The following is a 23,484-nucleotide window of genomic DNA, read 5'->3' on the forward strand; positions in this document are numbered from 1 at the left end:
ATCTGATGCTTTATGGTGACCCCACATTGCAGATGGACATGCTCATGGCCACTCCATCAGTGTGTTGCAATCACTTTCTTGCACCTGGAGCTCTGGAGCTCTTGGAGTTATGTCCCCTGCAGTGGTATTTAATGATCCAGCTCTGACCTGAGTTCAAATTCTGTGTCTTTCAGTTACTACCTCTGTGACTTTGGCTAAGTTAAGTTCACCTAAGTGTGCCTTGGTGTCCTCATCTGTAAAATGGAACTACCAGCGTTACCTACCCATGTCATGGGGTTATTTTAAGACCGGGTGTGACTCTCCATGTTAAATGCTCAGCACAGGCTCATCCATATAGAAAAGCTCATCATCATCACCATCATTAATTTATAACTTTGTTAGACTCTTAAAGAAGAGCAGGCAGGGATCTGGACTCCAGGTTCCATCCCATCAGAGATACAAATACTGTAGAATAGAGGCCTCCATCATTTTAATAAGAGGCACTCCATTTTATCTTCTCAAATGACTCACCCAGGGTAAGATACCTGAACAGGACAGGAGAAGGGGGAGGAGCTTTGTTCCCTGCGGGCCTCAACAAACTTTAAGGAGGTGCATTGCAGGGGGAGGAGCTATGGTTTTAGCAATGCATGCTCAGAAGAGGATGAGACCCAGAGACAAACTTAAGGAGTCAGAGACAGGATTGGGAGAGGACCAGGCGGGCCTCAGCTGCAGGCAGTAGGGAGGACCGGGTGGGTGGGCCACACCAGGGAGGGCTGCAGTTGGTCACTGTCACTGTCTTGGCAGGCAAGTGGGCACAAAAGGGAGGCATCTGGCAGCAGACAGCAGGGCCAAGAGAGTGGGCATTTGGCTTCCTGAAGGGCTCATTTCAGAGGCCAGTGCTCATCCTAGGACATCTGGGTAGATGTCCTGCAGAGGTAGAGCTGCAGCCCCTGGGAGAGCTGGTGGGGTGCTAGGCAGGTGGGGGATATAACACCAGGAGACAAAAGGAGCTCAGCGCTTGGAGAAGATGAGGGTGGGGTGTAGTGGCGCTTGCTTGCAAAGAACCACAGGAACCTGGCTATGGAAACTGTAGACAGAAACCGAAAGAGACCTGCAAGACTGACCTACTGCTGAGCCTTGAAGCTGAGGCCTAGGGCTGCTCCCGAACAGTGGGACTGAACCCACATGGGCAGTTAAAGTGACAACTGAAAACATTACAGAGTTCCAGGGGTAGAGATCCAAAATGACCCCTCCTCAACCAGAAACTCTCCAAGATATATCAGCACTTCTCCTTTCTGATTGGGCCACCAGTGGCTTTTCCTCCACCCAGAGCAGTAACTCTCTGAATAAAGTGTGTTGAGTTAAATCCTCAGAGACAAGTATCTTGAGCAAAAATAAAGGATCTCTTCCCTTCCGTGAGGCTAAACATAAGAAAATATGTTTATCCATAATCCCTCCACCCACAAAGATAATCATGGCTAATAATTTTTTAATATATCTTTCTTTGTCCTGTTTCTATGCATTTAAAAATATCTAACTGATTTCATAATGTATATGAAGTTTTCTATCTTGCCATTTTCACTTAACATAATATCACAAGTATTTCTCATGTCATAAAGACTTCTAATAAAGATATTTTAATTACTGCATAATAATCCTATAATATTTTATAATTTACTTAATTTTCCCCTGCTGTTGGATATTTAGATTGTTTCCAGTTTTCATTATTATACATAGTGCTATAAATTTTTAAAAATAAAATAACAAATCAATAATTCTTGCTTATAAAGTTTTTTCTACATTTAAGATTATTCTTCTAGAAGGAATTCTCCAAAGTGTAATTACTGGGTCAAAGGGTGTGAGCATTTCTAAGGTTCTTGACACACTCTGCCAAATGGTTTTTCCTAATGTACCCCAAAAGTGTGTGAAGGGTGGCCCCATATCATTGCACTTTTCTGATTTTTCTTCATTTTTGCTAATTAAACAAAAAATAAAGTTAACTTGGGATTTAAAAGGTGATTCATTTTAATTAGCCTTATTTTGTGTCTCTTTTGTATCCAGAAGTGCCATGTTCTATCCCTCTCTGGTGAAAGGGATGGGTAAGTTCTTTTGGAGAGAATTGCTCCTGACTGGAATCTAATTTAAAAAAAATCCCATCAGCCACTGTGTTATCTCCTGTTTAACATTTTGGCCCAGTTGTCCTGGCTGCTGTTGGTCAATGGCTTTGTGGCCAGTGTAGATGCCAAGGAAGAGAGGAAACTTCAGACCATGCGGGCTTCTGGAAATCAAGAATCACTCCTGCATTCAGTCAGTACCTATCATTCAGCATCTACTAAGAACCTGGCACTGGGAATAAATAGTAGAAGGAGAAAAATAGACACTGTCCCTATGCCATGGAATCCAGTGTGTAAGAGAGAGCAGAAAGATCGCAGAGAACGTGCAAGAGGTACTAGCCTTCCAGCTTACCCCACTGCGTTCATCGCAGAATGTAAAGAGGGATCATGAAGTGAAGGTGGGTTCAGCCTCAAAGAGGCATTTTCTTCACCATAAAGTGTCTTGGTCCATCGACAGGCCCACAGGAAGTTTCCAGGTGATGACTATAAGGACACACATTCGTTCAGAAACGCATATACGAGTATATGCGTGGTTTTTAAGAAGCCTGCAAATGGAAGGCTCAAATTTCCTAAACTGCCTTTTACAGCACCACACCCTGATGATTAATATTCATGATGGCAGGACTGCAGAGAGGAAATGTTGCAGCACCCTGAAGCGACTTCTAAATCATCAAAGAGATTAAATTAAATTTAGCATCATTTTCATATTAAGGGCTGTGTTGTTCTATTCTGCTACTCTGCACACTGACAATTCCTGTATTCCTTCACATTCTTATGCTAATCTCCCTGCTTTCAATTATTCCGGATGAATTGGAATTTACTGTAGGATTTTACTGAGTTTCCCATTCTACTTCTTTTCTTTTTCTTTTTCTTTTTTTCCTTTCTCTTTGAAAGCTCACCCTCTTTAGGCCTTTGCACTGTCACAGAAAGCTTTGTGCCTTTGCGAGGATCCTCTTTTCTTTGTTCTAGCTGGTCTGCACCATTTTAGAGAATGTGTATTTGCTTCAAAGGAGTCACTGTTGAGTTTCTGTTTTGTGCCTGGGTAAATATCTGGTAGAAAGTGATGAGGTGGAGGCAAGCTTTGGACACAGAAAACCATAAAAAAATTAAGATTCTATTTGTTAACATGAGTAATACTTATAGCTTGATAATAAGTACTGAAAATCCATCCCTCCAAGATACAAAAATTCAAGCAGTTTAATGGAAAATAAAAATTCATGGTCGTTCACCTACACACACTAATAACTGATCAGGGTGAAGATTGGGGTGAAAAATTTATAATTACACTTGACAATGAATGCGGTATAGAACTTCAGTTCATAAGTTTTCTAGTTGTTCATCCCCGATATTGTTTCTTGTGGTTTAGCTTTGGTATCCACACAATACTACTTGCGGTGACAAGTTGGAATTCTAGTGTATTTCCTAACTTTGGTAGGAAACACTCTAAAATTTGCAGCATCACTGTAGATTCTGTGTAGCACAGAAATGCACCGTATTAGTTTACCATGGCTGCTATAACAAAATACCAGAAACTTACTGGCTTAAAACAGCACAAATGTATTATCTTACAATTCTGGAAGACAGAAGTCTGAAATCAGTTTCACTGGACTGAAATTAAGGTTTCCTCAGGGCTGTGTTCCTTCTGAAAGCTTTTGGGGAGAGTCCTTTTCCTAACCTTTCCCGGCTTTTAGAAGCTGCCTGCATTCCTCGGCATGTGGCCCACTTCATCCATCTTCAAAGTCAGCAACAGCAGACTGAGTTCTTAGGCTACTATCCCTCTGGGTATCTTCATCTGCTTCTCTCTTCCACTCATAAGGATCCTTGTGATTACACTGGCACCAGCTGGCTAATCCAGGAAAATCCTCCCATCACAATATCCTTAATTTAATTACATCTGCAAAGTCTCTTTCACTATGTAAGGTAACATATTTACAGGTGCCAGGAATTAGGATGTGGACATCTTTGCTGGACCATTATCCAGTCTACCACATATGCCAAAATGCAGTAGTGTTCCTTTTTAAAGAAAATATTTTCGTGCTAACATCTGGATGAGCAAGCAAAACCATATGCAGATTTATTATTAGAGACTTAAATGAACATTTTCACATTTATGTATTTTTTTTTAAAGTGACAAATTTAGGAACGTGATTTAGACTCGATACTTTACTATGGCATCAAAATCACCTCTCGGGAGTCTTAAGCCAAATAACCACCCCAATTATCCTCATCTTAAAGCAGATTCTTTCTTCCTGGTGGGGGCTGAGGTCAGCCCACCACTGCAAGAGGAAAGGGAATCTTTCCTGTCCTATGCAGTTCCCTGGAGGCGGGTCTGAGCTCTCACATTCATCACAGCACAGGTTGTGTTTGAGGAAGGGACCACACCAGCAAGTGGCATCACTGATTCTGCCATTAACGCTTACATGCTCTCTGGGGTCTTGCAGAGGTGGAGGGAATACTGAAGTTATGGATCCATAAATGGGACCATAGCACTCCCAGGGAGAGAATGTAGGAAGAAGATGGAATTACACTTGTCTCTCTTCTGTTCTCAGAAAGTAACTAACTAGGATCCATGAAAAGTCAAGTTTTTAACTACAGGAATGTCATTGGTTATATGTATATAAACTGCACTGCATTATCCTTATGATTGAATGAAAAATTATAGGTTTAGACAAAATTTGATCATCTGTACCCAAAGCAAAGATGAAGGAAAAACAGGTACATGAGAGTAGACGTCTCATGCAAAGCAGGTCAATATTGCCTTGCCTTTCTCTTTTTCATTCTCCTTTGTCCTTCTTTCCCATCTCCTTTAGTCACAATGTCCTATTCTTAGATTCCCCAAGCTCAAGCTCAACTTCCTTTTATTACAGAGGCAGCTCTGTGTTCTTATTAAGGTGTAGACCCCAGCGCAAAGGGCCTGGCTTCCAGCTATGATTCTGCCACTTAGTAGCTACACATCTTGGCATAAGTTACTTAACATCTTGGGCATCAGTTTCCTATTCTGTGAAATGAAGTTAACCAGAGCACCTCTTGTAGGTGAATTGTAAGGATTAAATCAGTTATTATGAATAAAGTACCTAGAACAGTGCCTGTTATGGGGTATCACTCAATAAACATTTGCTACTGTTGTTACTACCACAATTTCCAGAGCTGGGACAGGATGTCTCCCTGCTAGATAAAGAGAGTTCATTTCTGATTCAATAGAGAAAATAATGGGTAGAATCTTCCATTAGATTTTAAGTTAAATTTACCTAGCTGTGCAATGTATGTTTCCAAAGAAAAGGGATTATACCGCAACTAAATCTCCAGTTGGTGGAAATCACAGAGGAGATATTCTTGACTTTAGGACTGCTAGCCTTCTTTACCTGCTGTCTTTACCACCAAAGACCAGCTCATCTGGGAATAAGCTAAAACTTCTGGGCTGCTCTGAGATGCTGTCAGGACTCAGAGTAAAGAAACATCGCCCTTCTGGGAAAGAATGTGGCTGGCACCAGGAATTCCCCAAACCCTGTTGACCTGAGCCCACAATTACACACCATGCACTGGGGCTGTTTGGGGACAGCCTGTCCGGATTTACTCTCAAGTTCAAATTAGAGCCTTCACAAAAGGCATACATGAGCTGACATGATGTTACTCATAGCAATCCTTAGGGAACTTATTTTAATGATCAGGTTGCAATAATTTGTAGTTAGTGTATTCACTACTTGAATGTTAATGATTGCTTCGAAAATACTTGGAGTTCAAATACCTGTTGTCTTAGAATCAGACTTTCCTAGTTAGAATTAAGGATTAATTGGCACTTTTGATGAAGGCAGGATGAACTTTAGAACCCTATTCTACATTTTTCACACCTTTTAAATGAGTAGAACCTGAAGAAAGGTTGGGAGTATCCTGGCAGCTCATCACAGAAGATTTTGTTTTTGTTTTCCTTAGCACTGTGGGGAATTTTTTTCCCAGCTTTACCCCTGTGACAAATAAGGCATACATATCTATACGGTAACTGGATGAGGAGAAGGGGTGGTCAGGGTGGTGGTCTTGCAAAGGAAATTGGCCCTCTATGGGCACCAAACAAACTCAGATTAATCCCACCTGGTTTCAAGAACACTGACTTGACCAATTCAGATGACCACCTTGTGAGTGGTTGTGTCACAGAGCATCAATTAAGCACCAGAGAGACTTCTTTACATTCTTTTTAGAACCACATCCTGGCTGGCATTTGCATTTTTCCCCAAAGACCTTTCTAAATTGGTGTCATAGACACCATGCCATTTTTCATATGTTCCTTGGAGACCTGAAACACTGTGCTGTTCTGATTTTGGAAACAAACAGACAAAAAAAAAAAAAAAAAAAAAAAAGTGGGAGACAAGGGAAAAACTTCTAATCATCTTGTATGGCCCCTGGGTATTCAGCTCCAGACCCTTTCCCAATTCTCAGTTATGAGTGTGAACCACAGGTATTAGTCTAGAATGCAGCTTAGATTTCTTTCTTGGAGAAAACTTCAAAGCAATTGTGTAGGCTAGTGACTCTCTTAGAACTGACCTTAGTGCTTGTTTTATTGGTTGTGTTGGGTTTGTCTATTTCTTATTAGGGGATTAATGTTAGCCACGCTATGTCAATTTTTTTTTTTTTATGGATGGTGCTTTTGATGTCATATTAAAGAAATCTTTGCTTAGCCCACAGTCACAAAGGTTTTTAATATGTTTTCTTCTACAACCCTTAGGTTTTACATTTAATCTATGAGGTATTTTGAGTTAATTTTTGCACGTACTGTCAGGTATCTATGAAGTTCATCTTTTTGGATATGGATATCCAGTTGTTTTAGCATTATTTGTTACATCATCCTTTCTCCACTGAATTGCTTCTGCACCTGTTGAAAATCCATTGTCCATATACGTATGGGTCTATTTCTGGAAATTGTTCTCTCTCATTAACCTAGTTTTCTATTACAATGACAACATGATATTCTTGATTACTATAGCTTTAAAATAAGTTTTGAAATCAGGTAGTGTTAGTTCTTTTTGTTAGTCTTTTTCAAAGTTGTTTTGGCTATTCTGTGACCTTTGCCTTTCCATATAAATTTTAGAATCAACTTGTCAATTTTTGCAGAAAAACCTACTGGGATTTTGATTGGAATTGCATGGAATCTATAGATCAATTTGGGGATAATTGACATTGTGACAATATTGAGTCTTCCAATCCATGAATGTGGTATATCTCTCCATTCATTTAGCTCTTTCTTTACTTATGTTAGCTGCAATTTGTGGTTTGCAGTCTACCTGTCTTATATAGCTTTTGTCTGAAATATGTTTTTATATTATAAATTGTATTTTTGCAAATTATATTTTTAAAAAATTTTAATTTCTGTTTGTTTGTTGCTAGTTTATGGAAATAGAGTTGAGTTCTGTATACTGATCACATACAGTGCAACCTTGTTAAACTCACTTATTAGTTGTAATGGATTTTTTGTAGATTCAAAAAGATTTTCTGTGTAGACAATTATATTGCCTGTTAATAAAAAGAAATTTACTCCTTCCTTTCCAAACCAGATGCCCTTTATTTAGTTTACTTGCCTTATTGCACTGGCTATAACCTCCAGTACAATAAATAAGAGTGGTGTAGAGTGGACATCCTTGCCTTGTTATCAGCCTTAGGGGAAAACCACTCAGTCTTCACCATTAAGTATGACGTTAGCCATAGGTTTTTATAGAATGAATATTATCAGGTTGAGAAAGTTCCCTTTACTTCTTAGTTTGCCAAAAAGTTTTCTTTTATTATTTTAAAATCATGAATGGATGCTAGATGTTGTCAATTTTTTTTTCTGCACACTAGAATTATATGATACGATTTTTCTTTGATTTGTTAATATGATGAGTTACATTGATTGATTTTTGTATGTTAAAACAACCTTATGTTCCTAGGGTAAATTACACATAGTTATGATGTATTATCCTTTTAACTTACAAGTATTATTGGATTTAATTTGCTAAAAAATTGTTTGGAATTTCTGCATCTCTGTTTATGAGAATATTAGTTGGTAGTTTGCTTGTAATGTCTTTGTCTTGTTATGGTATCAGGCAATACTGGCCTCACAGAATGAATTGTAATATCTAGTTTGGGTATCAGACTGATGCTAGTTTTACAAAATAATTGAGCATCATTCCATCCTTTTCAATTTTTTGGAAGAACTTGCTTAAGCTGGTATTAGCTCTTCATTAAATATTTGGTCGAATTCCCCAGTGAAGCCATCTCATCTTGGAATTTTCTTTATGGGAAGGATACAAATTTCATTTCTTTATTAGATAGAAATATACAGGTCATCTATTTTTTCTTGAGAGAGCTTGGTAGTTTTTTGTCAGTCAAGGTGCTTCTTGGATCTGTGGGTTTGTTTTTCATCAAATTTGGAATGTTTTCAGTAATTATATTTTCAGGTATCTTTCTGTGTTCTGCTCTCTCTTCTCATCTTTGGGTTCTTGATAATATATATATTAGGCTGCTTGAAGTTCACTGATGTTCTGTTATATTATAAATTCTTCATTCTCTCTGCTTCATTTTGGCTGGTTTTTACTCCTATATCTTCAAAGTCACTAATCTATTTTTTGGTAAGTTTTAATCTGCCGTTAATCCCAATTTGTGTATTTTCTTCACCTCAGACATTGTAGTTTTCATTGCTAGAAGTTTGATGTAGGTCTTTTTAAAATATCTTCCATGTCTCTACTTGACTTTTTGAACATATGGAATACAGTTATTATATCTGTTTTAATGTCCTTCAGCTAATTCTAATATCCGTGTAAGTTCTGGGTCACTTTTGACTGATTGATTTTTCTCCTCCTTCTACGTTGTATTTTACTGCTTCTTTGCATGCCTGATAATTTTTTACTGGATGGCAGACATTGTGAATTTTAACATGTTGAGTGCTGGATATTTTTGGAGTCCTGTAAATATTCTTAAGCTTTGTCCTGAGACACAGTTAAGTTACTTGGAAACAATTTGAACTTTCTAGGTCTTGCTTTTAAGGTTTGTTAGGTGACATCAGAGCAGCACTCATCTAGTACTAAATATTCCCCACTCCTGAGGCAAGCCCTTTCCGAGTAGCCAGTGCCCCATGAATCATGAGGCCTTACAGTCTGGCTGATGAAAACAGGCACTGTCCTTGATCCCGTGTGAGGGCCAAGCACTCTTCCAATTCTTCCACTTGGTTCTTCTTCCCCAGTCTTGTTCAGTTTCCTCCCCGGCCTGCACTGACTCAGCTGAATACTGAGGGGTCCTGCCACAGCGCTCGGGAACTCTGGAGCTCCCTCTCTGTGCAGCTCTTCTCTCTCCTGTACTCTGTCCTGTGAACACTGGACATTTTGGTGTCTCCAGACTCTCAACTCCATCTCCCCAAGTCAGTGAGTCCACCAGGCACCACCTGGGCTCCCCTCGCGGCACTGGGGCTTATAAACACTCTCAAAGCATTAAGCTTGGCCATCAGAGGGCTTACCTCTTTTGCTATCACTTTCTCAGGGATCACTGTCCTTTACTGCCCAATTTCCAGTGCCTTGAAGACTGCTGTCTCATATACATTGTCTTCTGGGTTCGTTGTTGTTGTTGTTTCAGGTAGGAGGACAAATTTAATCCCTATTATTCCATCTTGGCCAGCAGCAGCTCTCTGTGCTGTCACTTTAATATATTTATCTGTTTCCCTGTCCTTTTACTACCTTTACTGTGAGCTCCTGGAAGGCAGAACTGTGATTTTCTCCTCTAAACCTAAAGGACTTAGCATTGTCCTTTGTGCTTATTATAAGGTCAACAAACGTTTGCTGAATGAAGTAAGTGTTAGACTCCAGAACATACAATGGTGAGTAAGACAGTATCTCTGCCTTGAAGAAACTTAGAAACTATTAACAAGACAAATCTCATGAAGAAGCATTTCAGGTTATCTATTATGAAAAAATGAGGGACAGAGAACAGAGCCCAGATGAAGAGGGAGCCAGAGTCCTGGTGCAGATAGAACTTTCTTGGGGTGCTAGTTTCATTACTGTTCATAGATGCTTTGTAACAAAAGCGTTCTGGTCAAACCAGTTTGGGAAACCCTGGGTTAAATAGAGTCCAATGGGTCTCTTTACTGCAAGAATTCTCAGAATCTTTGGAGCACTGTGATGCTCTAGAAGGAGATAGAGTAAGCAGTGTTTCCCATGCTGTTTTGGTGATGGTATCTCTCTGGTCTTACAGCATCTTGGAAAACTAATATTTCTTGGAAATTTCTTTGCGGAAAACCTCTTTACAAAACCATCAACAGATGATTGTCCAGGCTTTGCCTGTATATTCTTCAATATTCATGGACTTACTTCCACAGAGTACTCTTTTACTATTCTGCTCCTGGACACCTCAGAACATGAGAAAGTCCTTCCCATGTTAAAGCCACACATAACTTGCCATAACTCTTCAAGTTATAAAAGCACACAGTGCTGGGCTCTTTTAAATAATAAACTCACCTAGTGTGCAGGAAGTATGATTCAGTGTATGAATCTTTGACTTACTCATTACCTGTAAAGATCATGGTATCTCAAAGGGAAGACTATACCAAGTGATTCATTGGTTTCCACCACCATTGTTAACATCAAAAATTGTTATTTTGAGTAAAATCTTATGTGAAAACTAATATGAGAATGGAACCTTTTTAGTTGAAAAAGGGATGGGGCCCCTATTCACCTGTCACCCTCTCCCTGCCTGTGGAGGTACCTAACGCACCCTGGAGAATGCTATGAAAGTATGAAAATTACTGATTTAATTTGTTCTTCTAGCTCTAGCTGAGAAAACACTTATGCCATTCCAGATATATGGATATTGATCCTATTTTTAAAGTATTTTCAAAAAAGATTTTTAAGGCCCTCTTTTCCTGGTATGTCATATCCTTCTAAGCAGAGTGCTGTTTTTTATCTATAACCTAAAAACAACACTGGCTAACTTCTTTTGCCCTCACTCTGCTGTCAGAGAGCCTTGAATGCCTGGTTCCTTGTTAGAAGACCCTAAATCTTCTGATGAAAAGAGTCAGTCTGTTTTCCTTCGGAGAAAAGGTTGAGCATTAACTCTTGGAATTGTGCCTGCCTTCAGTGAATTCCACACCCGTTATCAGTTCAGACGAGTCCTTCCTTTCCAACATTCCCAGAGGTTGTTCCTTCAAAGCATAAAAGAAAGAAAAGTATAGGCCATGAGGAATCTGGTAAGGGCCCTGGCCACAGTAGGGAGCTATCCCGAGCCTGCCTGGGGCAGAGCCAGAGCTGGGCATCCCAAAACTCTACATTTACCCAGAGACAAGAATAGGGCTCTTCAAGTTTAACTAAAAACAGGATGTCCCTGCTAGGCCTCTCATTGCCATTGCTAAAAATAAAGTAGGAAAGTGGCCTAGTCTCTTCACAGTTAATCTCATTAAATTTGGGGGTTGGGGGGAAACTGGAGCTAACGAAAGGCATGATTTGTTTCAGATTGTTGTCTGGGGTTGTGTCTTTTCTCACTGTGCTGAGGAGTCCCAGATGCTGAAATTCTAATACAATCAGCTGTCGGTTGTTGATGCCGTGGGAAGGAAGCGGAGGGAGAGACAATTCCCCAGATGTGGTTTTGCAAGGCTGTCATCCACTCACTCACTCTTGAGAGCACTGGGATGCGTCACCTCAGCTCTCTGCTCACTGCTCTGGTGCCAACCACATCATAGATCTGGTTTTATGAATAATCCACTAATCCCCATTGGTGAGTTGATGCACATTTAAAAAACAGAACAAAGCAAATTTAATCTGAGTCCATGAAAGAGCCATCTGTGAATGTGAACCTCTTAAAGGGATCTCACTTCCTCCTCCACCCCATGGTATGCTCAGACATTGTGCCTCCCGCCCCGTTCCAGAAGTCCTGTTTACAAATATACTCATGCAAGGACGTTCTGACCCTGTTCATTTTAGAAGGAAGACAGGAAGGGGCTGTTTGTTTGTTTATTGTATTAACCAATCTTTCTTTCTCTGTACCAACCCCAGTCTTTTAGCCCAATAGCTAAAGACTAAAACGCTTAAAGACTTTCGGTTAAGTTTGACAGCCTACTTATCTAACATTTATCCATGTGTTTGCTTGGTTTTTCATTCATTTGCTCAACCAAGAGTTCCTTAACCTCTAGATCATTACACAGTTGATTTCGCATCAGAATCCCAAGAAGAAAATTTTGTAGGCCCCAACCTTAGAGGCTGAGAGTTCCAAGGAGTGCTCCAGACCAAAGGGTTTTACTCACTACCAGGGGACCTGGAGATGGACTAGCAGAGGGTTTTCACAACAATTAAAAAGGAATTACTGGAATGACTATACTCATCTAAAGGGTGTTCATGAGAAAATGAGGTGCTTTGGGTCTCCAATATGGTGTCCTTTGCTAGAGGATGGGGAGATATAAAAGAAGAGAGAGCGTATCAGTCTTGTTGACAATTGTATCCCTACCACCTAGCACACAGTAGACAATAAGTAATTGTTGAATAACTTATGAACGATGAATTTTAAATTCTCTGAACACCATTGCCTGCCAATAAGGGAATAGAGGCATATTTGGGAAGTGAGTGTAAATACAAAAATCCAATTCAATATCACTCCAATCTTTTTGTTACTCAATGGGGAAATACAGACACCTTAACATGGTCTATGAGGCCCCAGTGGTCTGTCCCTACCTAGTGTAGAGCCACAGCTTACATTCTGCTCCCCTGCCCTCGGTCGGACTCCTGCTGTTCGTCCTGCTGGGGGCTTCTACACAGGGTTTCCCTCTGCCCTTTACCTCTTTAACCCTGTGCTTTGCTCAGTCATTGGTCCTCAGGGAAGCCTGCTCTAACCCTCCTGACAAGGCCCAATTCCCCCATTACTTCGTCTCATAAGACCATGCACCCTCCTTTGTAGCACTTTTCTCAGCAATAGTTTTACAGTCATTTCTCTGATTATTTTAATAATGTCTGTCTGCCTTATTTAACAGTAAACCTCATGAGGGCAAGGATTGGAATAGTCATAATACCTGATATATAGTAGTTGCTCAAGAAATGTTTGATGAATGACTGAGTGAGTGAATGGATGAATGAGCAAGACTAAGGGAATGAGTAAACTGAAAGCAGGGATTTTCATAACCTGGAGTCCATGAATGGACTTTGAAACACACAAGCCCCCAGAATTGTCTGCAATGGTGAGTGTGTATCAGTGGGCTGATTTGCATGGTTTCTAAGCCTAGAGCCCATAGCTTTTGACAGATTAAGAATCTTTAAGGGGTTTCATGTGAATATGTCTAATTATTTGAAGAGAGGGAAGAGAAAAAGAAAAAGGGATGGAAACTGAGAAAAAAATATAAAAGGAAAAAATATAAAAAGGATAAAAGGATAAAGGGAACTTTACAAAGAGAAGCAAAATAGAAGAAAGGTAAGAGAGGTAAAAGACCATGAAAGAAGGCGATTGGGGTTAAGGGACAGTTATTCCTGAATGAGTTCTCTAAACTGCAAGGTCCTGTGTTAGGCATTATCAGGGGTTCAATGAATAGCCAGAACTGATTGCTACCCTCTTATCTAAAAGGAGAGTATCCTGGCTAACTATAGTTCAGCATAAGTGGAATGAAATGATCCAAGAGAGGTTGAGATGAAGCCATTTGCTAGCACAGAGGAAAGGAGGTCACACACAGCAACAAAAGGAAGGAAGATCATAGAAGGCTTCCTGGAGGTGGGTAACATTTTAGTCTGCCCTTAACACATGGGTGGGAGTTCAAGGAGGAAGGAGAAGGGGTAGGTAAGCACTCAGGTGAGAGGAGAGTATAAACAAAGTCTCTGGCCCAGGAAACCAAGGTGTGTATTTGTTGCTTTGTATTGCTTCGCCCCCCACAGATTTGTCACCCCACTTCCCCTGGGTGACGGAGATGTAAAGGATTACTCAAAGCCCATCTCTTCTGAGCAGTGAGAGGCGCCGAAGTGGTTAACTTCCCTTGGGAAGGCTGAAGTGACAGGCATTGCTTCCTCGGTAAATTAACCCCAAATTGGGGTTCTCTTCCTGCGTTTATTTTCCAGAACAGGAAGTAACAGGAAGAGAACATAGGTGGGGTTATAGTTTAACAGTATAGGCTGCTAACTTTCAGTGAAACAAGCCAGATGACATTCCAGTAAGGCAAGTAAGTGGTCCTATCAACAAGAGCTTAATCTTAGCAAACATTCCTTCTCCCTCCAGGAAATTTCCAGTATCTTTACATGTCAATCAGTAACTAGTCTGTCCTTGAGCCAGCAACCTTGCTGTGCCACAAATCTTTATCTTACACCAGAGACTTTATAGCCTGAGGAAAATTTCCAGTCCTCTGCAAGGTCAATATTTGAAACCGCAAGGCTTTGGAAAACCAGGCCCTGTGAAGTACGTATGCTTTATAGTATATTCCACATGTGTTGGACAGGTGGTCAGACTCTTGACAACAGTCTTTGTGAAGCATCTGGGCTGGGAGATGCCCCTTTGGTCAGTCATGGAAACAAAGCAGGTGGCACCTAGAGATACCAAGTGAGACAACCTCACTGAGGCCAGAACAGACTCAGGGAAGGAACAACCCAGTCCCAAAGAAAGTTGAGGACAAGTAATTAGACAGCCTCCTTAAGACTTCTGGCAAAAAATAAACTTACCATTTGTCCATAAATGCTCCTCCTATGACACCTTTTCACCTCCAAAACATGTCAGCTCTCATTCCTTTAAAGAGGTTCTGCTAATGTGATCTAGTGGGATGCTGATTTCTAGACACTGTGGTGGTGTTTTTCGAAGATTCCTGGGCTTATAAATTCACAACATATTTAGCTTGTGTAAGTTTGAAATCCCTGTGAGGGATGTGTGTGTGTGTGTGTGTGTGTGTGTGTGTGTGTGTTCATCAGTCACTGCCATTGATTCCATTTTGACTAGGTCAGGAATTAGAGAGAAGCTTTCATTGTGAGAGCAAAGAAAGCTGAGGAGAGGTTGCTAGACCTCGCGACTTTTGCTGGAATGGAAAGACTCCTGCTTTCTACTCCTGTTACTAAATATTCACCTGGCCCTGTTAAATCTCAGGGCCTCTGTTTTCCCTTTTGTAAAAAGAGCTCTGCCTCTATGGCCTTCCCAGCTCCCCCAAAGAGTTGGGTGTGCCCAGCAGCCTGGCACATGGCACTATAACCTCAGCACAAATAGTGGCGTAGAGCTGGGCTGGAGGGGTCAGCAAGCAGAGGTCCAGGAGGAGGATGACAGATTATGGCTTCCCTCCAGGCCACACTCTTGCCTTCAGGGCATACTCCAGTGAAAATTTCTTGGGAAAGTGGACTGGAGCTAAGCTTACTCGGATGACACCCATAATCCCAGACAGGGCCTCTGAGCTGGACTTCCTCCCAGTCTGAATTGCTGTGGAGGAAGCTCTGGGGTTCAGTAAAGGCTTTGGGTGGGCTTAAGACAGGCTCAGGGTCCCTAAGGGATGGGATCAGCCCTAGGGGTCAGCATATGGGTGTCAAGTTTTCATTCTTATTTTATTGACTGAGATTAAAACATTTATCCTCCTCCCTTCATCCAGAATATTTTAGGGACTTCAGATAGGGTTGATACTGAACATGACCATAAAGCAGGTAAGTTGAAATTTTAGTGGTCCTTTTTGCTCCCATATTTCCCATTTGGAGGCTGCTTCCCCTCAGCTGCCTTCCTTTCTCTGTTCTCTTATGCTGCCCCACTGCACACAGAGCTCCAGAACTTTCTGGAATTTTCTGCCTGCCTCTTGGCAAAATCTACTTTTTCTAAAACATTTCCCAGGGCTAAGGTGCCCAAAGTAAACTTGATTAGCAAAGTCCTGATCTGGGAATAAAAAACAATGATTTTACGTTACTCTTCCCAAATAAAAACTACCTTTGACAGCTGAGGCCTTCTGGGCTCTTCCTGAGTATGATGGGAGGCCACATGTGGTGAGAGAGACAATTTGCTTACTGTTTACAAAACCGTTTGGGGAGAGCCCTGTTTTGCTCATCAGATCACACATATATATATATATACACACCCTGTTTGTCTCAGGCCTGAGATGCATAATTATTTAATCAAAGCTGTGGTGGCAGATGGTTTTCACCTGGGGGCTACCTGGGAGCTTGCTGAGAAAGAACGTGAGACCACTGCCACACACGGGGAGCAGCACTGGGATGGGCTGGGAGTGACTGCCCAGGAGAGGTCAAGGGCACACACTTACAGACTGCCAGGTGTTTGTCAAACTTGGATGGCTTGGGTAGAGACCACGATAGACACCCACTTGTCTCTTCAGCTTAAGGAATGTCATCTACAGCCTTGCTCCTCAGAGTGGGGTCCTGAGAACAACAACAGCCTCACATGGGAGTTTATGAGTAATACAAAATCTCAGCCCCCCGCCCTACTCAATCAGATTCTGCCTTTTGACAAGATGACTAGCAAATTCATATGCACGTTAATGTTTGAGACGCAGAGTCCAGGGGTCTTCCTGCCATCTGTCACTCCTGAAGGTCCTCATTGGAGGACGGCAAGCTGGACGGGCCTGGCCTCTCACCAGCAACTGCACATGCCTGTAATCCGCAGGCACAGGACTAGCTCCACGTGCGAATGGGGACATTCCCTTCATCCAGGAACTTGGGAGGTTTAATAATAGGAGTACTGTGTGCCAAACCGTGTTTCTGTTTTTCCACTGTGTCGCTTCTCTCCCCAGGCGATCTATAAGATGGTTTCCTCTGTCATGAAAATGCCTGAAGATGAGTCAACCCCAGAGAAAAGGACAGAAAAGATCTTCCGCCAGATGGACACCAATAGAGATGGTAGGAGGCTGGGGCCGCTCTGTCTCGCTCAGGTGGGGGCTGCTGCAGGGGCTGGTGGAGTCCAGACAGGCACTCCACTCGGAAATGCCACTCAGGGGCAAAATATCGACCTCAGAGACCTGGCTCGAGGCCCTCAGTGGCTCTTCCTGGCTGGGCAGGAAGGAAGAGGATCAGGGTGGCCACCAGAGCACTGATCCCAGTCTGCGTAAAAATGCCTTATTTCTAGACCTTTCTATTCTCTTTCTAGGTCATCTTCTAAGTCATTACCCCCAAGAAAATAGGGTAGATCTTGTGGAGTAGGAATAGAAGGACCCAAGAGACCACTGTTGGCACAGACCAGTGCTCAGGATAGGCCTGGGCCACAGCAGGCTCTATCCCTGCAGATGAGTTCATCACAATGGGGCAGGGGCTTGTCACTATTCCACCCAGACCTAACAGCTTTCACCCCAGCCTGCCCAGTGGGTTGGGGTCTCTTGTGCATGTTCTCAGGTGTTGAGTTTCTGGAAACAAGTGAGCTCCCTCTGGCATCGGGGTGGGGTGGGGAGGTTGAGGTAGCCAACAGCTTCCCACTCTGAGGGTACCACCGCAATGCAAATCCAACATAAGGGTTGCAGAGCAAACTAAAGTGAAAAGGAGGGTCGGATTTTAAACTCAAGAATAGAAGGGTTTTAGATGTTGGATTTCCAGATAGAATACAGGAACCCAATTAACTTTGAATTCTGGATAAACAATGGGTGATTTTTTAGTAGAAGTATGCCCCGTGTAATATTTGGGACATACTTATACTAAAAAATGGTTTGCCGTTTGTCTGAAATTCAAGTTTAGCTGGGTGTGCTGTATTTTATTTGCCAAATCTGGCAACCCTATTTAGATGGTGTACCTGAGTTTAAAGCACTAAGCTCAGGGCCTGAATCACAATAAGCTCTGTAGCTTTTGCTGTCATTTCCAGCTCACCTGTTCTGCTCAGAGTTCCCAGCAATTCTTGTCAGTGCCACGCGAATGCACTCAGGTAGCCCACCTGGTGCTGATGTGCAGAACGATGGAAGGCTTTGCCTAGAGCAAGCATCTCTCTTTGGGGCACCAGCTGCCTGAGAGCTGGGTTTTCCTGGTGCAGACTAATCTGTTTGCTCTGTTTCCTCTACAAAAGTGCCATGACATCCTATTTTCCCTTAGGTGTCTTGATTCATGGCAATAGTTTGATGGTTTTGTAAAGACTAAACAAACACAGGATTGTTTGAATAGTTAATAAACTTCACTGATGCAGGTCTTGCTGTGCTCCAGGGAGCAGGGTGAGCTTGTGCTTGCTCTAGGTCCAGCCACCTCTTTAGAATGGGGCTAAAGGACAGGAGAAGACCAAGGCACCACAGGAAAACGCCCTAACTACGAGCTCACAGGCAATGAGTTAGTCAACGGTCTCCCCACTGGGACTCTGCTTCAGTGGGATCACAGAGCCCTGACTGGGTTAGCTTTCTTAAGGGAAGGGCTTGTGTTTAAAAAAGAGAAAAGCAGGAATAGGAGCAGTAGAGGGAAGGAGGAAGAGGAGTTTTAAGTCTGACTGTATCAGAAGAACCTTAGTTCAACCAGGAGACTTGGAGTCTTTGCTCAGTGCTTGGCTTCCAGACCCCAGGGCAGGGCACCTGCCCCCCTTTCTGCCTCGAGCAGAGCACACCTCACCTGGGGTCTTCTGCCATTAGATTCCTCTTGCTTGAAGCCCTTTGCATCTAACCGCTGGCCTCTGACTAGGAGAGAAAAGTCTGGGCCCACAGGCAGGTGAGCCCAGGAGCCAGCTCTGGAGCACACAGAGTTAAGGCAGGAGGGCCGGAAGTCTGTGTTGAATGCTGGTTTGCACCTGTTCCTTCCAGTTTGCAGCTCCCAGAACCCGCCTTTGAGAGAATCTGAAGTGTTCAAGTGACTGTTCTGTCTCTTTTTCCTTGTGCCAGCCTTTCAAAGGCTTTGGAAGTTGCCATCACTTTAACTACCTACTGCATGAGGACACAGCTCGTAGAAATGGCCACGATACAAAGCTTAGCGGGGACCTGCTTTATGTATAATCAGTCAGTCAATCCATCTCCATCTTTCTCTTTCAGGGAGATAAAGTGGATTTGGTTAGACAAGCACCAGGTTCTGGCAGGGGCAGGGGGAGGTCATGGTTGAGGGGAAGACATGTTTGTTTATGTGGGTTGGGGGTCCAATAAGCAGCACCCCCTCCTGCCTGGATTTGGAATACGTTGAGAAATCAAAGAGCAGTAATGGAAGCCAGAGGATGGAGGGACACTGGGGAGGCAGGTCAGCGTGAGTGCATGGGCCGTGCAGAGCCTGCGCCGTCCTGGGAGGAGCGGCAGGAGTCAGTGCTCCCCGGGACAGCGCCTCCCAAGAGCAGTGACGCCCAGCACTGCCTCCCAAGTTTACCAATCAAGCGAGTCATTTCACTCCAAGGGCAGGATGGGCAAAGCACCAGGGACGGGGAACAAGCTTTACCCCCAACAATAGTGACCAAGGGGACTTCCTGGAGGAGAACTCAGCACATGCCCCCAGCTCATGCAGGAAGGAATGGGATGCAGGTAGAAGCAGATCTCAGGTTGCCAAGTCTCCCTTCCCAGCCCATCCAGCCCATCATGGTAAGAGGAAAGCGTGATTGAAAGAAGGGACCAGGGGGTCACTTGCTGCTACCCCCTTCCCTTCTCCTGAGCTGGATGGAGGTGCAGCTGTCCTTGTATGTGGTCTGAAAGATCAAACACTTATGTTTCAGGTCTCTCCACCCACATGCAAGGAGAGGGATCTTGCAGCAAACCTACATACATCTGAGTGACCTGGAGGACCAAGATGGCTCCCGGTTACATCATGGGAACTGCCTTGGGACAGCCAGAACCCAGCTCATTCTCACAAAAATGCCAGGGCCACTTATTCCACAAAAATCGAGTGAGCTCCTCCAGGATGCCTGGAGTCAGAAGAGCCACCAGGGCAGGGACCAAGTCAGGGTCATCCACCATCCTCCCCCCATCCACGGGCCCTGGCGCACAGTAGGCTCTCAGGAAGTAGTGTTGGATTGGTGCGTGCACTGTGCTGGGTGTGGCAATGCCAAGGTGAACAAGGCAGCAAGGTCCCTGCCTTGTGGGTCTTACACTGGAAAGAGAGTCACCTGGGCTCTTCCACAGGACAGCTGAGCACCACAGGGGCAGAAGGTGAGCAGCTGCTGCCACCAACAGGCAGTGGGAAGGGTGTGAGCGCATGCAGCCGCCGCCAGCCGCCACTCACCCATCCTCTTCTTGCTAGGTAAACTCTCCCTGGAAGAGTTCATCCGAGGAGCCAAAAGCGACCCATCCATAGTGCGCCTCCTGCAGTGCGACCCGAGCAGCGCCGGCCAGTTCTGAGCCCTGCACCATGAATCATAGAGCTGCCTGTGTGCCCTTTTGATTCTTCTTTTTAACAGTTTTTTTTTTTTTGCCAAACAATATTGATGGTGATGCTGTCCCCTGTGTGGTCAGATGCGCCTTCCTCCGTGACGCCTTCAGCTTCTTCTGTCGTGGATGCTTCGTGGGAATGCCCAGAGCGCCCATGTGCTTGTGGAGAGCATGAACAGACTTCATGGTGTTCATTGTTGGGTGATCTTTCACTGTTATTTTTTTCTTTTGATTCTAATGTCTCTGTTCTAAAACCTAAGACTCAGTGGGGCAAGAGAAGGCAAACCCATGCAGCCCAGTGATTCTACTGCAGGCTTTGAGGGGCTTTTGTTTGAAAGACAAAAATGTCCCCAGGTCTGTTATCACACATGCCCTTGAGGTGACAGATGGCATCAGATGCTGGATTCCCCAAGAACAAGTTACCCTCTGGGGCGAGGCTATTAGAGGAGCTAGGGCATTCCCCAGGGAGGCCCACTCTACTCTTCCCCAGCAGACTGAAGTTTCTAAGCTGTGAACATTTCAAGGTAAATGAATAGAGGAGAGAAAAAAGATGGCTCAGCTATTTTTTCACAGGTTTACACTAGTTGAGCTAATACGAATTTCTTTGGAACTTACTCCAAAACCAGACCCATCTTGTTGCCTATTGTGATTTAAAAAAAAAAAAAAAAAAACACTGCTGTATATAAAATACTGGGTATTGCAGATCAAATTGTTTTGCCTTGTTTAAATGAAATGCATGTTTAGTGAGCACTAATACAATCTTATTCCAGAAGACTGTTTTTAGTAGCTTATTGTGAAGTAAGCCAGCTATAATGAATGTCTATGTCTTGTTTTAAAGTCATATGTGTCTTTGCACAAATGTACCAATCAACAAGTATATTTTATATATTCCATAAAAGTACAAAGTAACTATGACTAGGGCCTGACCTTAACTTTGAATGCTTTTCCAGAGTCCCAGCACCTGGAGAACAGAGCAGGGCAGGTTTAAGCAGGACACGTCAAGGGAGCATTAGGAGGTTAACATTTATGCGAGATGCAAGGCTGGTGTTTGCCCAACCCAGCCTAGCAGCGAATCAGCAGCGTTAGACTGGAGGTGGGGGTACTTTTCTGAGCAGATCGATATTCTGCAGACTTGAAAAAAATAGTCTTGGGACTTCCCAATGGTTTAACCCATGTGCTTGGTTAGGGAGCTGCATCTGGAACGTCCACTTGTCCACACCCCCAGGAGCCCGTCAAAGAGTCAGAAGTTGGGCAGTTACCTAACTCATCATAAAGAAGTAAGGACCAAATGCGTCTGTGGTTTCCAAGACCCACTATGGGGAATCTAAAAGTTTCTCCATCAAGGTGTTCTTTGGATGCAGATTTCTATTTCCAGAAGTGACAGCACCAATTTGAGTTGCTGTTAGGTATGCACACAAATTCAAATTGAAGGCTAAGAGTGAAAACTGCAAGTTGTATTCTCACAAGCAATTGCTGGTCATGGGCAAGTTGTATTCTCACAAGCAGTTGGCATGGGGAGGCCCAAACACTCAAGAGTGTAGGTGGTGAACCTGCCCCAAAAAGAAGGCAGAGTGTCCCCAGGGGGTCTATCTGCTGCCAAGCCACTTCCTGTAGAACAGGAACCACAGAGAGATAAACATCATAACCACGAGGAAAATGTTGCTGAGCCCATTCTAACCTCCAGGTTCCTGTGCATGATTTGAGTCTGTTCTAACTGGTAGCAAAAATCCAAATTTGTATGATGGGCCAAATGAATCAAATTTGCAGGGTGAAATTTTGACAGCCAGACTCAGTAATTTTAATTTTCCTCTGAGTGTCAGTTCCTCATAGTGGTTCTATACCATGACTTTGCCAAATTCCTGCATGGGCCAAGTGGTAAAATGTTTTTGAAAAATAGAATATTGGCCTAAGGTATGGAGTGCAGAGTGGGCAAGGGGACCAGAACCGTCTATCGGGAGTGTTCAGGAGTCACATCCCACTTTTTCCTGCTCTGGATTGAGACCTGATTCCTCCCTCTGGTTTTCCATTGGAGGGTGAAATCAGTTAATGTTTGGAGAAACCCACCTGGGTTCTGCCCTTGGCCATGGCATGTCATTGAACCAGACCCCGTCTGTTCCCTAGAACCTAGATCTGGGACAAGGAGCAGAGAAGGCCTCCAGCTGCTCAGGAAAGAGAACAGAGCCAGACGTGTGGCTAATGAGCGCCGATGCTCCCAGAATGTACGGAAATAGTCCTTGTCCTGGCCTGCCACTGACCCTGTCTGTATTTTTCTTGAGGGTTGTTTTGCTCCTTCTGCTCCTTCCCAGGAAGGCCTGCGTATGTCTAGTCTAATGCACTCAAGTTTAGCCAAGGGACTCCACAGCACCCAGAAGGCTGAAGGCCTGAAGGTTTATGTCACTTCTGTGCTGCGCTGTTCATGGTCATTGCTGTGTTCAGAGACCTCTGGAAATGGAGTCTGTTCTGTCCCAAATAAAGCCTGCCTGTGATGTCAAAGGGACTGGAATAAAGTGGCTCATGACATGAAGGAATGCGACAGAGTGCTTGACTGTGCCGACCTCATCCAGGGTGGGGAAGGGGTGCTGAGTGTGCCGTCCCATCCCATCGCTGTGCCCCAGGGGCACTTGCCACACATGGATTGAATAGTATGTATATTTATAAACCACATGATATGGAGTGGCCTCTATACTGGTTGGTTTTGTGCACCTCTTGCTTGGCATTAAGGCTTGTTTACTGTTTACCATGAGTGCCTGGAACATGAGATTTTCACTCCTGAACCGCTTCCTGCACTGAATCTGATATTGGCTTCCTCCTGGGCATTGTTTCTGCCCTAGAGAAACACAGGAGCCAAGTTCTGTGAGTGGGTGGATGGGAGAGGCTGCTGGGCCCCGTCCAAAAGCGTCCTGGGCCTACGTACGGGCTTCTGTTTCCCTCCCATCGTGGCCGTCACTCTCTTTCCACCTCCTCCCTTTCCCCAAACTGGAGTGCAAACAGGCCCGACAGAAGGAGAAACCGAGGCAGTCTCCTCTTCAGTGGGACCTGGGTAAGCCTAAGGAAGCTGATAACCTCCTCTCTGCTCGCTCAGCCTCTCAGTCCGAAATTAAGTGGAAAAGGTGACATGTGGCAGAGCCCACACCACCAAAGCCGATTCAGACCAAGGTGTTTGCTTTTGGCTGCTGTCACTGGCCCTGCTCCAGCACAGAAGAC

The 23,484-nt window shown here is 43.6% G+C and overlaps 1 protein-coding gene across 4 annotated transcripts in view; it reads left to right on the forward strand.

The window, feature by feature from the left end:
* The window catches only part of NCALD (neurocalcin delta), a 332,172-nt gene extending 309,560 nt beyond the window's left edge, over positions 1-22,612 (forward strand). For all 4 annotated transcript variants that reach the window (XM_063079362.1, XM_063079363.1, XM_063079364.1 and 1 more), the window contains 2 exons: positions 16,774-16,879; positions 20,153-22,612. In XM_063079362.1, coding sequence (XP_062935432.1) covers positions 16,774-16,879; positions 20,153-20,250 — 204 coding nt within the window. In that variant the 3' untranslated portion in view covers positions 20,251-22,612. The remainder of the gene's footprint in view (positions 1-16,773; positions 16,880-20,152) is intronic.
* Positions 22,613-23,484: the final 872 nt, after the last annotated feature.

This window comes from Cynocephalus volans, chromosome 15, assembly GCF_027409185.1.
Source record: "Cynocephalus volans isolate mCynVol1 chromosome 15, mCynVol1.pri, whole genome shotgun sequence".
NCBI classification, from domain to species: Eukaryota; Metazoa; Chordata; class Mammalia; order Dermoptera; family Cynocephalidae; genus Cynocephalus; species Cynocephalus volans.